This window comes from Buteo buteo, chromosome 23 (assembly GCF_964188355.1).
Source record: "Buteo buteo chromosome 23, bButBut1.hap1.1, whole genome shotgun sequence".
Taxonomy (NCBI): Eukaryota; Metazoa; Chordata; class Aves; order Accipitriformes; family Accipitridae; genus Buteo; species Buteo buteo.
In genome coordinates this window covers 16788860-16801579 of record NC_134193.1, presented here as the reverse complement: position 1 = coordinate 16801579, position 12720 = coordinate 16788860, and the positions used below count along the sequence as shown (strand labels likewise).

General features: G+C 44.5%; 1 protein-coding gene across 6 annotated transcripts in view; it reads left to right on the top strand.

The window, feature by feature from the left end:
- Positions 1-12720, top strand: part of DNM1 (dynamin 1) — a 70153-nt gene that overhangs the window by 28348 nt on the left and 29085 nt on the right. For all 6 annotated transcript variants that reach the window (XR_012654199.1, XR_012654198.1, XM_075056186.1 and 3 more), the window contains exons 5-10: positions 369-467; positions 1185-1345; positions 2457-2599; positions 2679-2814; positions 3981-4048; positions 5117-5255. Coding sequence is in view for 4 of the 6 variants with exons in the window: in XM_075056186.1 (XP_074912287.1) it covers positions 369-467; positions 1185-1345; positions 2457-2599; positions 2679-2814; positions 3981-4048; positions 5117-5255 (746 nt within the window). In the remaining 2 variants the exon portion in view is untranslated. The remainder of the gene's footprint in view (positions 1-368; positions 468-1184; positions 1346-2456; positions 2600-2678; positions 2815-3980; positions 4049-5116; positions 5256-12720) is intronic.

Here is a 12720-nt window from a genome sequence, read left to right as displayed (position 1 = left end):
TGTAATAGAATTTTTATTATTCCCCTTTTCTTCCTTTGTCTGAGCCCCATTTCTGAAGAGGCGAAGGATTTCCTTTCCTTTAGTCATCTGCATTCTTCCTGGAGAAAAGTAGGAAAATCTGCACTAAAATCCCTCACTAAAATCTACACAGCAGATGTGGCATAGCATGTGTATGTTTCAGCAGGATGTAACTGAGAACTGAGCTCAATTATTGTTTGTTTTGCTCTCATGGCCTCTTGGACGTGATGGGAACTGTAATGTTTGAGTTCAAGAGCCCTTGAGTAGCCAAGTTGGGCAATCTGTAAGCTTTGTGAACAGAGGAAAATACTACAAGTTGTTTGATCAAGTATGTTTGTTTTTTTCTGTAGGGCAACGCACTATTGGAGTTATCACTAAGCTGGATCTTATGGATGAAGGAACTGATGCGCGAGATGTATTAGAAAATAAATTACTTCCTCTTCGTAGAGGTATGTTTCCTCATGCTTTGTCCATGGTCTCCTTCCTGTCTTTTCCCTGTGTGAGGTGTCCTGGCCTCATCCCCTTCTTTCAGTGCATCCCCTTCCTGCAACATCTGTTACAGCTTGTGGTTAAGCCATCTCTGTTCCAAGCTGGAACTGAGAAAAGTTGGGGAACAGGGATCAGTCATGCTGTTAATAGGAACTTTTTAGGTATTTGTACCTTGATATGTAGTCCTAGCAGAAACATAGCCTTATGCTCTTATCTTTACTATCTCTTTCCTTACTTTTAATAAGGCAAGCTGCAAAAACGGAACTCCTGTCTAAAAGACTCCCCTCATCTTATATCTACATGAGATTGCCATAGTATATCAGGTGAAATAATTTTGGACTGTGGTACGTGCTGTGTATAGCCATAGTGAAGTACCTATCCTAAGGACTTTAACAGAAGTCTCAAATGAATGAGACTAGGGTATGCTTTGTGATTGGGGGAACAGTAATAAATAAGCTAATTCTCAGTTGCATAGTCATTTTTGTCCTGCATACCAAAATACCAGAACCTGTGCTATTCAGAGGAAGTTCTAGTTTTAAACTCTTCCAATTGGTTCTTAATAATGTGTTGCCACTAGAATTCCCCTTTTGCAGTGCTGCCAGTTGGGTGACTTCCTTCTGAGTCCTGTTTACATTCTCATCCTTGCAACCATCTGATCTCTAACACCACTGTTACAGGTTACATTGGTGTAGTCAACAGAAGTCAGAAGGACATTGATGGCAAGAAGGACATTCAGGCAGCTCTGGCTGCAGAGAGAAAATTTTTTCTCTCCCACCCGGCCTACAGACACATGGCTGATCGCATGGGAACCCCCTACCTGCAGAAAGTATTGAACCAGGTACTGTCAACAGTTAAGAACTGCTGCCCACTATGTCATAAGAATGGCTAGGCTGGCCATCAGGGCATTTCTGAGATGGAAGAATACAGGAAAAGCTACAACTTCTGGTCAACAAACTGACAAATAAGTTAAATTGTTTTGCTGCAGTGAGACTTGTGAAGGTTGGTTAACTCTTCCTTCTCTGCATCATAAAAAGCGTTTTGGGGCCAAGTCCTATGAAGTGTGCCTGACTTGTATAATACTGATACAATGAAACACATTAAAGCCAATAATGGAGCTTACACACCAAAGGCAGAGCACTTCTTTATCCTCTCAGTGGTGCTGGTGCAAAATCAATAGGTGGTTCATGGCATTTACACTATCAGAATGCAAGGTCTTTCTGGTTAAGCTAAAAGATACCTTCCAAGTTTCTAGTGGTCTCTGTACCTAATGGTAAGCTGCAAAGATTGATTTAAATGTGATACTGGTAGTCATTTTCCCATCTATTGAGTCTCTCTTATCTCTTGTCTCATACAGTAGCAACTTACTGTTGCTTCCCTCTCTGCTCCCTTAAAATATTCCCTTAAGTGAAGAATTACTTTGTCCTTTTTCCTCCTTATTTAAATATTCATCTTTAAACTGGACTTTTCCACAGCTGTGCTCCGTGGAATCCCTCTTATTGGAGCCTCCTCAGTGGTTTTAGCTCCTTCCACCTTGCCTTGTCATCCTTACTGTTGAAAAAGGGCCTAACCACCACCTTGGGTGTCAGTGGTGTGCTAAGCTGAAGACAGAATAGCCTTTTCCCTGGTGTAAATAGCAAATGCTAATACTTTTATGTGAAGCTTATTCTTGGGTTAGAGACAGCAGGCTTGTATGAATGGGAGTTTTGTACCAGACTAGAAGGTAAAGTGAAAGTCAAGAATAGAGGGGTGCAATAGGTAGGAGCCTGAGAGGCAGGATACACCCAGCTTGTAACTGGTGTTTGTCCTGGGACAGACTTTTTGTTAGAACCACTCAGAAGGATTGAACACAGAAGAGAGGAGCATTCCTCTTTATTTTGTGGTGTGGAGGTAGCAAACTCTTCCCAGTAACTACCTAGAGGTTTATAATCTTAAACCTTCTTCTTGTGCAGCAATTGACCAACCACATCCGTGACACCCTGCCAGGGCTGCGGAACAAGCTCCAAAGCCAGCTTCTCTCCATTGAGAAAGAGGTGGAGGAGTACAAGAACTTTCGCCCTGATGACCCTGCTCGCAAGACCAAAGCTCTGCTTCAGTAAGTGGCCTCAGCTGTATGTCCCTCCCTGGAGATGACTGCTCAGCCATGACTTCCACTTCATGCTTTTTGTTTTCAGGATGGTCCAGCAGTTTGCCGTGGACTTTGAGAAACGCATTGAAGGCTCTGGAGACCAAATTGATACCTATGAGCTGTCAGGAGGAGCTAGGATTAACCGCATCTTCCATGAGCGTTTCCCCTTTGAACTGGTGAAGGTACTGCTTTCCTGTGCTGCTGAGATCCACTTTGTTGTCTTGTGTGTTACCTCTTCTGTCTGTCTCCTTACTCCTCTTGGTATATTTCATCATCTCTCTTTCCCTTTTGACTACTTTGTTTCATGTTTTTCCTTTTACCACCTTTTTTGCTTATTTTGTTTCCTTTATTGGAGCCTTCCCATAGTACTGACCTTTCCCTCAGTCCCTGTCCTTGTGACAGAACTTAAATATTGTCATTTAACTAAGAGAAAGTTCTTTGGCTTAATTCCTAAATGCTAAATTAAATGTGCAAAATAACTTCCTTTAACACAAACAATAGTAAATGAATGACTGAATGTCCTTGCAGATATGTTGTGTCAAAGCTACTTTGACTGAATTTCACATAGTACGAATGGTGCTGAAATTTGTAATTCCTTGATACTGAGCACCAGACTAGATGTAAAGTTGCCCTAACAGATACACAAGAAGCAGGAAAGAGGATGTAGATATACCTGACATTACTTCTGTCTGTACCTTATAAGTGAACAGAAACTGTTCTACTATCATAACAGCTGAAGAGGATTTTTATTGAATGATAGTTTTCTTGGATGGCAAAGTACATGAACCTGATCAGAAGTGGTACGGAAAAACTTTTTTTTAATGTCAGTTGGAACAGACTCAAGAGCCAAATCATTCGACTCCTGGATTTTCTGCATTTTGCTTCTTTTTTGCATTTGAATAAGATGAGTCCTTTTTAGTGAAATACAAGAGCCTGCCTTGTATTGGATAATACATTTTTGTATGTGAATTGTAAATCTATTTGTGGTGTTCACTGAAAAAACAGCTGCCAAGACCTTATGCTAAATCGTGGGAGACAAAACAGTTTGTTTTAAAAAGCAGCCTAGCACTTCAGTCCTATTGCTTTATCTCAAAGAAGCTCCTTGGGAGCTGCTGGGTCTTGGCATCTGTAAATGTAGGCCCTTAGCTATTCATATTTGTCCAGGATGTCTGCGTTGGCAATAGAAGCTTTATGGCTGGACTCTGCATCCAACACTTGGGCTAATATCTCATCTGTCACATGATACTGCTGGCATGGGACCTCTTCTCTGTAAAGCATGCTGTTGTGTATCCTGGGGTTGTGCAAATAAGTGTCAGACAGTTTCTGATAAAATTCTCTCTTGGTGCAGATGGAGTTTGATGAGAAGGAGCTGCGGCGGGAGATTAGCTATGCCATCAAGAACATCCATGGTATCAGGCACGTATCACACACTAGGCAGACCATTGGCTGCATAGCCTTGTAAATACCACTAGACCTTCCAAATGGAGTTGAAGACTTCAGAGGTACGGTAGGTCAGCCAAAGGGGAGGGCTAATGTCCTTGGACCACCCTGGTGGCTTGAATCTGGGAGTAGGGACAATCATCCAAGTCAGTTTGCTTTCTCTTCCCATGTCAGAGTTGCAGAGGCCTAAAAGGTAAAACTGCCTTGGTAACTAGACATTTTCTCCCTCCTTGTGTCTTGACATAAGAAAGGATAGAAAGAGGGATGCAAGCCCATACTACTCCTTCATTTAGTTAAAATTAAAATGTTGGTTTTCACTTTCTGCCTGCTTACTAACCAACAGTTAGTTGTTCAAAACAGCTGTTGGTGCTGACCACCTCCTCCCCTAGAGATTTGAGGGAGCACTAGGGTGCCCATCACCAGGATCCCAATGGCCCCAGGATGTAGTTAGCAAACATGCTTGTGTTGCCGTCAGCCCTCAGGAGGTTAGCTGTCAAAGCACAGCCCTGAGACCAAGTCATGCTGCTCCTGAGAAGGTGAGTGGGGTCTGGTGCCTCTCGGAGCCCTTCCTGCCCACTGGGATGTGAACAAATACTGACCTAGATTTATTTTCATTCCTTTCTTTTGCTCAGTCACTAGCTGAGCTTGATAAAGAGTATCAAATGTGTTAGTGTCCTAATCATTAAGAAAAATCTTTCAGAAAAGGCTTCCCATCTGCTGCACAACTCTGAGGTCAAATATGCTGCAGAGGGGTCAGCCCCTGCCACCCTTAGGCCTGGTGGTTGAGGTGAAATGGTGGTCTGGCTGTGGCTGTCCAGCTAGGATGTATTTTGCTCTCACACCTCCTTCCTGGGAGGTGCCAAGCATCCCTCATTTTCCATGGACTCCAATCAGGGTTTGTCTGGGGAACATGACACTTCCCAGCCCTGTGTGCCGGGTTTCAGTGATGGCGGTGCCTGCTCCAAGATGTGTGTGTAATGCTGTGACATTCTCCTTGCCCCTTCTCCCCTCCTGCCTTGTCTTGTCCCCACCCTGGGTGTTTAGAACCGGTCTCTTCACACCCGACATGGCCTTTGAGACCATTGTGAAAAAGCAGGTGAAGAAGATTAAAGAGCCTTGCCTGAAATGCGTGGACATGGTCATTTCGGAGTTAATCAATACCGTTAGACAGTGCACCAAGAAGGTAACCAGAGGCAGCATGGAGCTGGCACCTTCCCACCCGCTCGCTGGCTTCGGCACAGCATTGTAACCTGGGCAGGGACTTGCCTGCAGCCACACTCGGTGTTTCTAACCACCTCCTCAGCATGACTAGACCTGAACAGTACCAGCCTGGGGCGATCCAGCCAACAAGCCAAACAGGAAGGGAAGTGCTGTGGGCCATGGGCCATGGTCCTGTTCCCTGAATGTTTTAGAGTTGAGGGGTGCTGGAGGTGTCCCTGCCACCCCTCTCTCTGTAGCATGACTCCTGATTCCTTCTAAAACCAAGGGTATTTCTTATGTGGCCACACTTGACTAAAGTTAGTATCTGGGTTTATTTTCCAGGCCAGAAACTGGGATTTAAATTCTGTCCCCTCTGTTCTTGTAGAAGTGAGATGGTTGATCCCAAACTAGTCTTTGGGTGCTGCTGGGGGAGTGTATGGGGCTGAACTTCAGAGGCTGCAGCAGTTACAGCTGTGGGCTGTATTGCAGGGAAATGTTCCTGTGGTGTTTGGCTTGGTTTCTGGTTGGCTTGGTCCATATCCTGTTCTGGAAGAGCGGCACATGGCTGAGAAGAATCAAGTTAGAAATGTCCATCAATGTCTGGGGTCCTTCTGCTCTCTCAGACAGGGATTCAGGTTTTGCCCTTTGGGATCCGTACTGGTATTTGTTGGGGTTGAGGGAGGGAACCTGCCTTGATTCTGCCTGTTGGATATGGCAGCTTTTGTTTCTGAGGTTGGGGATGAAAGGCAGCAAAATGAGAAGACTTGTGCCATTCCTCTCAGCCATGGCTTGCTGCTTCAGGCAGGGCTAGGTGTTGGTGAAAAGGCACCTCAGTTAGGATGGTGGAATGGGCACTGGAGACTGGAATCACCACTGGCTGTTCAGGTGCAGATAAATGGGCATTGCAGGATGTGTCTGGAGAGTCTGACACCCTGTCTCTGCAAGGGTAGGGAAAGGTGCCCAAGTGGTGATACTTGCAGAAATGCCTAGTCCTTAGGGCCAAGAGACTCTATAGAAGGGCTCAGGCATGCAGGCACATGCTTTGCCCCCCAGGACAGTCTGGGAAAGCAAAGTGGATGCAGTGAGAGATTGCTCAGGTGTCTAGAGTGCTGGAGGAGCTTCCTTTTTCTGTCCTGCTGTCCTCTCTTGGGGTGTGTGACTGTGGGGAGCACCCAGAAAATTGCCATTAGAGCCTGGCGACAGGTAAGCACAGGCCCTCAGGCTGCCAAGTATCCAGAGTCGCCTGCTAACTGGATCAGAAGGGCCCTCCTTTTTCATGCCCTCTGAAGCTTCTCTTGATTTGTTCTCCATCCATCAGTTGCTATTCAGAATCTCATTCATTCTTTGTTTGCATCCTTCCCTCCATTTCCCACTTCTTCATTGTTTCTTTTTGTTTCCTCTTCTACTGATAATTTCAGAATAGACTATCTGTTCTGACAGTGGCAGGTTCCTCAAGTGATGAGGTGGTGGGTACAGCAGGGTGGGAAATAAGGGAGGAGAAGAGACCACAGGGATGGGGGGAAATGTCACAGATTCAGGATTAAAGCATTCCACTTTAGCTTAGATCCTATTGCTAAGAATTTGATAGTTGAATTCAGTGTTAGTTGCTCTGTGTGTTCTTGTAGCCATGGTTACAATTTTGTACCTGAAGAAACAAAATATTGTAATTCAGGTGATCCTCAGGTACTGGAAGGAGCTGATTTTTTTAAAATACTTTTTTTGTGCAGAGGCTCCCAAGTCTATTGGGGGAAACAGTGTATATTGAGCTTAGCAGGGCAACTGGATTAGTAGGAAGCTGCTGCTGAGTCAGAGGATGTGAACTTAATTCTGGAAATTCCCTTGTTTTGCTCAAAAGGGGCATTGTTGGCACCTTGAGAGACCCTTGGGTAAAGCTGAATCCTGTGACATATTCCAACTCTTTGCTGCTTAAAAAGCAGACTAGTTGTAGGTCCTGTGTAATACGTGTTGAAGAGTGTTTTCATAGTGGTGTTGCTTGGGGTCTTGCAGTTGTTATCCACAGAGATGTGAAAGATGAGGTGAAGGGGGAAATATCTGATTTAAATGAGGTGGTGGTTATTTACAGCTAGCCCTGGATTGGTTGTTAGCTGTAGGCACCCCAGGTTTGACTGTAACTGTATCTTTAGAAAGGCAGTATCTCCTTCCCATGTCAAGGGGATGTTGTCCCCCTGAAAGCACTTGCAAAGCAGTAATGCCCCATGCTAAAACAAGTGACTCAGATTGCATGACAAAGAGCATCAAAGCTCTAAAGTGTTAAAGATGGGCTGAAAAACTCCTTTGGGTGCAGTAATCTTGAATTGGATTAATCTTGGCCGTATTATAGTAACTTTAGTTTGTGGACTTTCTGCTATTCCACAGTGGAGCCACTGAGAATACAGGCCACTTAGTATCAGTGGAAATTAATATTTCCTTATAAACCTCAACAGGCCTGTATTGGGTCTGATGCTGCAGGTTAGCGAGGGCAGAATGCATGCTATGTATAGCTATGGATTCTCTGTAGCATGTTTGCATTTCCCTAAATATTGGGTACATCTACTCTTACTGAGAAAGTTAATGTTGCAGGGAAGGTGAGATGAAAGATGCTCTGAAATTGGAGCAGTTTATCTCAGTCCCTGGAACTGAGAGATATCAATGCAGTTCAGTTCTGCCAAATCAAGATGCAAGTGACAGACCTTTGCAAGTTTTAGCTTGGCTCCTGTTCAGGCTTCCTGCAGCTGGAATAAGGAAAACATGAAGGGGAGATAACTGTGGTGGGAAGGAAAAGGGAATGCCTGAGACAAAGGGAAATAAGACATGGTGAGCCTCTAGGAAGAGAAGCAGTTGCTCACTGTGGCAAGCAACTTTGTCTTAAAATCCAAAGAAGCTTTCCTTCAGGAAGAGATCACTTGATCCCTGGGGGTTTCCATGCATTCATCTTGCTCTTGACAGCTCACCATTTCACTGGCCCAGCTGCTCCTACCTCATTCCCCTTTGCCACTTCCATTTGCCTGTAGACTCTCCTGATACTTGGCAGTGCACAGGCCCCATAGCAATGCTCACCTGGTTCAATAAACTAATGGAATGAACCAAAATATCACTTCTCATTTTGCCTTGTGTTTTCTCTCTTTTCCCTTTTCTTTCCTTCTCTTTCCTCCTCCTTCCTGTTCTTTCTATGCTTTGCTTTCTTCTTCCTCGTTGCTTCCTCCCACCCTGCCCCTGCCATGCAGAACGGGTCTCTTCACGCCTGACCTCGCTTTTGAAGCCATAGTGAAAAAGCAGGTGCAGAAGTTGAAGGAGCCAAGTCTGAAGTGTGTGGATATGGTAGTGAGTGAGCTCACATCCACCATCAGAAAGTGTAGCGAAAAGGTAAAGAAAAAAAAATGCAAAGAAAGGTCAATGCCCACCCCCTTCCCACACACTTCCATGCTGTTTCTCCACACACATCCCAGGAACTCCAGGAAACCTAGTGAGAGAAAATGGATATAAAGATGCATCTAAAGGAGAGCAGCAACCTGCAGGTATAAGAGCAGTTTAAAAGCAGGCCAAGAGAAGTGGGTGTCAGCTGATGGGCTCTTTAGCTGAGAAGTGAGTTGGGATCCAGTGGATTACTCTAGCATACCTGTTTCTTCTGTCTGGCTCACTGGCATTCACCTCAGTGTGGATCAAGCCCTTTGCAAGCCCTGTTTGCTGTGCCACTGCCTGTGCATTTGGAACTTACTTGTTTTTTCTGGGACCCCCTTAAAAAAATCTAGATAGCCTAGAAAAATATAAAAAGCCAGAAAAAGACCTCACAGCCCCACAGCATGAGTGGTCTGCAGGTTTCATCTCATCTGCAGAGCTGTGTTGAGCAGTAGCATATATAAAACAACGGTTGATTTTAAAAGTTTGAGGTGCAAGATGTTCTGCAAGAGATATTTGGAGTCAACAGAAGATTACTGTCCCAAAAGGCTTGGGGAAAAACTTTTCCAGGCATTACATCCTCTGCATCATTCTCCTGCTGATCTCTTGCTCCATCGACTCTGCTCAGTAGGAGGTAGTGTGGCTACTTTTCCTTGTATGCTGTGAAGCACAGGAGGTGAAGCCTTAGGCTAGCACAGGACAGCAGCAGGTGGAGACAGAAACGGCCCTGAATGACACAGACCGTGTCAAATACTGCTTAGAGGCTGGGGCGGGAGTGGGTTTGTTTCCCAGGCTGGTTTCCTCCAGGAGGGGGCACCACATGCCTCCTTAAAAAAAAAAAAAAAAAAAAGGTAGATGTGGCAATTAGTGTTAACACTTACCAGTGAGGGGCAGAAACTTGTCTGTGGCACAAGGGATGTATGTTCTGGAAACCGAGTTGGAAAGGGCTGTTTCATGAGTTATTTTAGGACTTGAAAATTACAATTCCCTTCTTCCAGGGTTACAGCCAGACGTGTCAATGTATACCCCTAAATTGGGAAGGAAGGGAAGATAAGAATTGATACAAGTTCAGAGTGAAGGCGAGAGCTGAGCTAATAAGGTCTGGTTGTACTTAGGAATACAGAGCTCACTGCCACCTGTGTTAAGGAGACATTTTGATGTGCCCTGAGCTCTGCCCAATCTATTTCTTGCAGAGTCCTGGTATTGCCAGATTGTGGGGCTGATGTGGCAAGGCATAATGACTCCTATCCAGCCTGTTTCTCTTGTGGATTTTTTTATTTTGATGCATTTGATTGCTTACAGCGTTTTCTCTATCTGGGTGGAGAGGGAGAAGGAACATTAAAACCTCAAGGGTGTTAAATTCCAGTTTCTCTGTTGGACCACATCATTAGAGTGGCTGGATATCCACTTGCTCTGTGGATTTTAATCCATGACATGGTAGAGGACCCTGTGAGGATGTTCCGAGGTGATGCAACCCAAGATACATCCTGTAAGGAAGGTGATGGTAGCAGTGACATTGCAGGAGACTAATGGCTGTAATAAAAGTTGGGAAGGCAAGGGAGGCAGATGTTAGAGATGAGAAATAACTGCCTGAATGAAGATATGTAGTAATAGTACTGGCAAATAAAAGGCAAGTTTTACTAATGCTTAAAGTCAAATGCCTACGTGTAGTGAGAAGCTTAATCTTGCCTGTATCTCCCTCTGAAAGAGTAGAAGCTAACTGCCGTAGACCACTTTAGGATAGCAGCCAGCCTGAGATGGGTTCTGATGGCATAAGGCAAAGGGCAGTAACTGCACAGGGGCATTAGTTGATTTGCGATATTTATCTTGCATGTTATAGCCCTAACTGCTTGATATGGGCAAGAGCATGTGCTATCAGGGGAGGCATCTGGAAAAGGCTACTTTAGGACTGATGCTAACTGTAAGGTAATACCCAGCCCACTGGGTTGTGGACTGGTCCTGCAAAGCTTTTTGAAAGGAAGACCACTTGGGCTAACACCTCTTGAATTAGCTTAACAGTCCTGTAGCCTTGGTTTGTTGCTGTCCTGAACTACTGTGTGTTATTGTTTGTGTGCTGTCACGATTATTTCACCCCAGATGGTGAAGAAATCTTTGTACGTGCAGTTGATAAAGCTGCATAGATGGAATGAGACTATCAATAAAGAACAGAGAAGGCGGCAAACCCATCTGTTATCTACAGAGGTACAGCCTTCCTGTATGAAAAGAGATTTACAGTTGACTATTAGACAAAGTTGAGGGCTGAAGAGAAGGTAGCCATTAACAGCTGTTCTCTGACTGGCCTGATTCTGAGCCTTCTTCCAGTTGGTTAAATGGAGAGTAGCTCCAAAATCAACAGAAAGCTGGTGTAAGCATGTAAGCCCTTACGTTTAGGAGGATAATGTTCTAGCTAGTGTTTTTCCAAAAGCAGGAACCTTCTGTGCCAGACTGCACTGCAGCATTTCACAAGTGCAGGGAAGTCTTGCAAGTCAGCAGCCCTTCAGCTAAAGGTTGATCTTTGGTGTGCTGGCAAGGACTCCTGGAATCTGCAAAGAGAGGGGAACTGAGGAACATTGGGACAAATTGGTTTTCAAAGAGGGCTTTAAGCTTGTATTTTGATTAAACAGGCAAATGCAGCTAAAACAGGATTGAAAACCCACTTGAGCTGGGACATGATCCCAGGCTGATGGACTTAACCCCTTGAAGGGTCACCTGCTCTCCTGTCTTTCAGTCATGGCATTTCTGGGTGCTGTTTGTACTGCTGGTGATAACTCCTTGCCCCTCTATGCCCTATTGCATGTTCTCTGGTGGTGTGACATCCTGTGGCTTGTTTGTGTCCTCTTTCCTTGCCCACCCTTGCTTCTCCTGTGCATGCTTGGGGTTGGAAGCTCCTGCATGGGGACTGACGCTGTCAATTTATTTTTGCACATTATTGTTTCTGGATGACCTGGGTTCTGAATAAACCACAACTTGTTTTGCACTTTGTGTGCATTTGTACTAGTTGGGAGGGGGGTGGTGGTGGGAGGTTTGATGTATTTTTGTTGACTGGTTTTTGTTTGTTGTTTTTATTTTTTAATTTGAAGCAAAGAAGCTGAGACTTGCTTAGAGGTTTTCCAACTTCCTGTTTTTCTGTTTGATATAACTTGCCCATCTATCCTTTGCCAACCCCCCCCAAAGGAAACAGGAAGCTTTGCCTGTGTGTCTCTGAAGCAACCAGCTGCCTGAACCATAAAGATCATGGAGAACACCCAATTTGTGCTTCCAGACAAGGTGGTGGTGGGGAACACTAATTCTACTTGTTTTTTCCTGCCTCTGTAGAGTAATTAGCGTTCAAAACAAACCACACATTTGAAAACAGGCAGTGTCAAAGCTAGTCCTCAATTTCAGTTCCAGGCTATTGCAACTTGCTTGACTGCAAGGGTGCTGAAAGGGTTTGAGACTATTTGTAATCAGATGTTAGGAATATTGCTGCTGGTTAGTGTGGGATCTGGCTTCCAGTAGTGATGCTGCATGCTTTGAGCCAGTTCCTTCTAACGTGTTATAATTGCTTCTATATACAGAAGAAAAGGCAAACCAGTTTAAGAAGCAGCTCCCATGTAAATCGGAGAGAAAACCCCAAATGCAGTACAGATCATAGGCAAATGAGATTTTTTTTTCAACACACCCCCTTGAGGGGGTATAAAAGACTGATATTAGGAAATGCTGTTTGATATTATAGTTGAATTGGAGGTAATATTAAAAAAATATGGAGGAAATAATTTCACATGGGATAGGCAATGTGGGGAAGGAAGGGCTAGATCCAGTGTCTGGAGGATTAATTTCATTTGACTGTGCTGGGCCTGACCTGAGAAGCATACAGTTACTGCTATTGAAATCACTAGAGGCTCATGAATCTAGGCAGGTACGTAGGTGCTGTGTGAAACCCAGAGGGCTTTAAGGTGCTGATTATGGAAGTTTCTCATGTATGATCTCTGTAGATACTCTTCTTTTGAACCACAGCTAGTAAAGTCCTTCTACTTCTCTGTCTGGGCAGGAAAGGAATCCCTCCTGAGTAA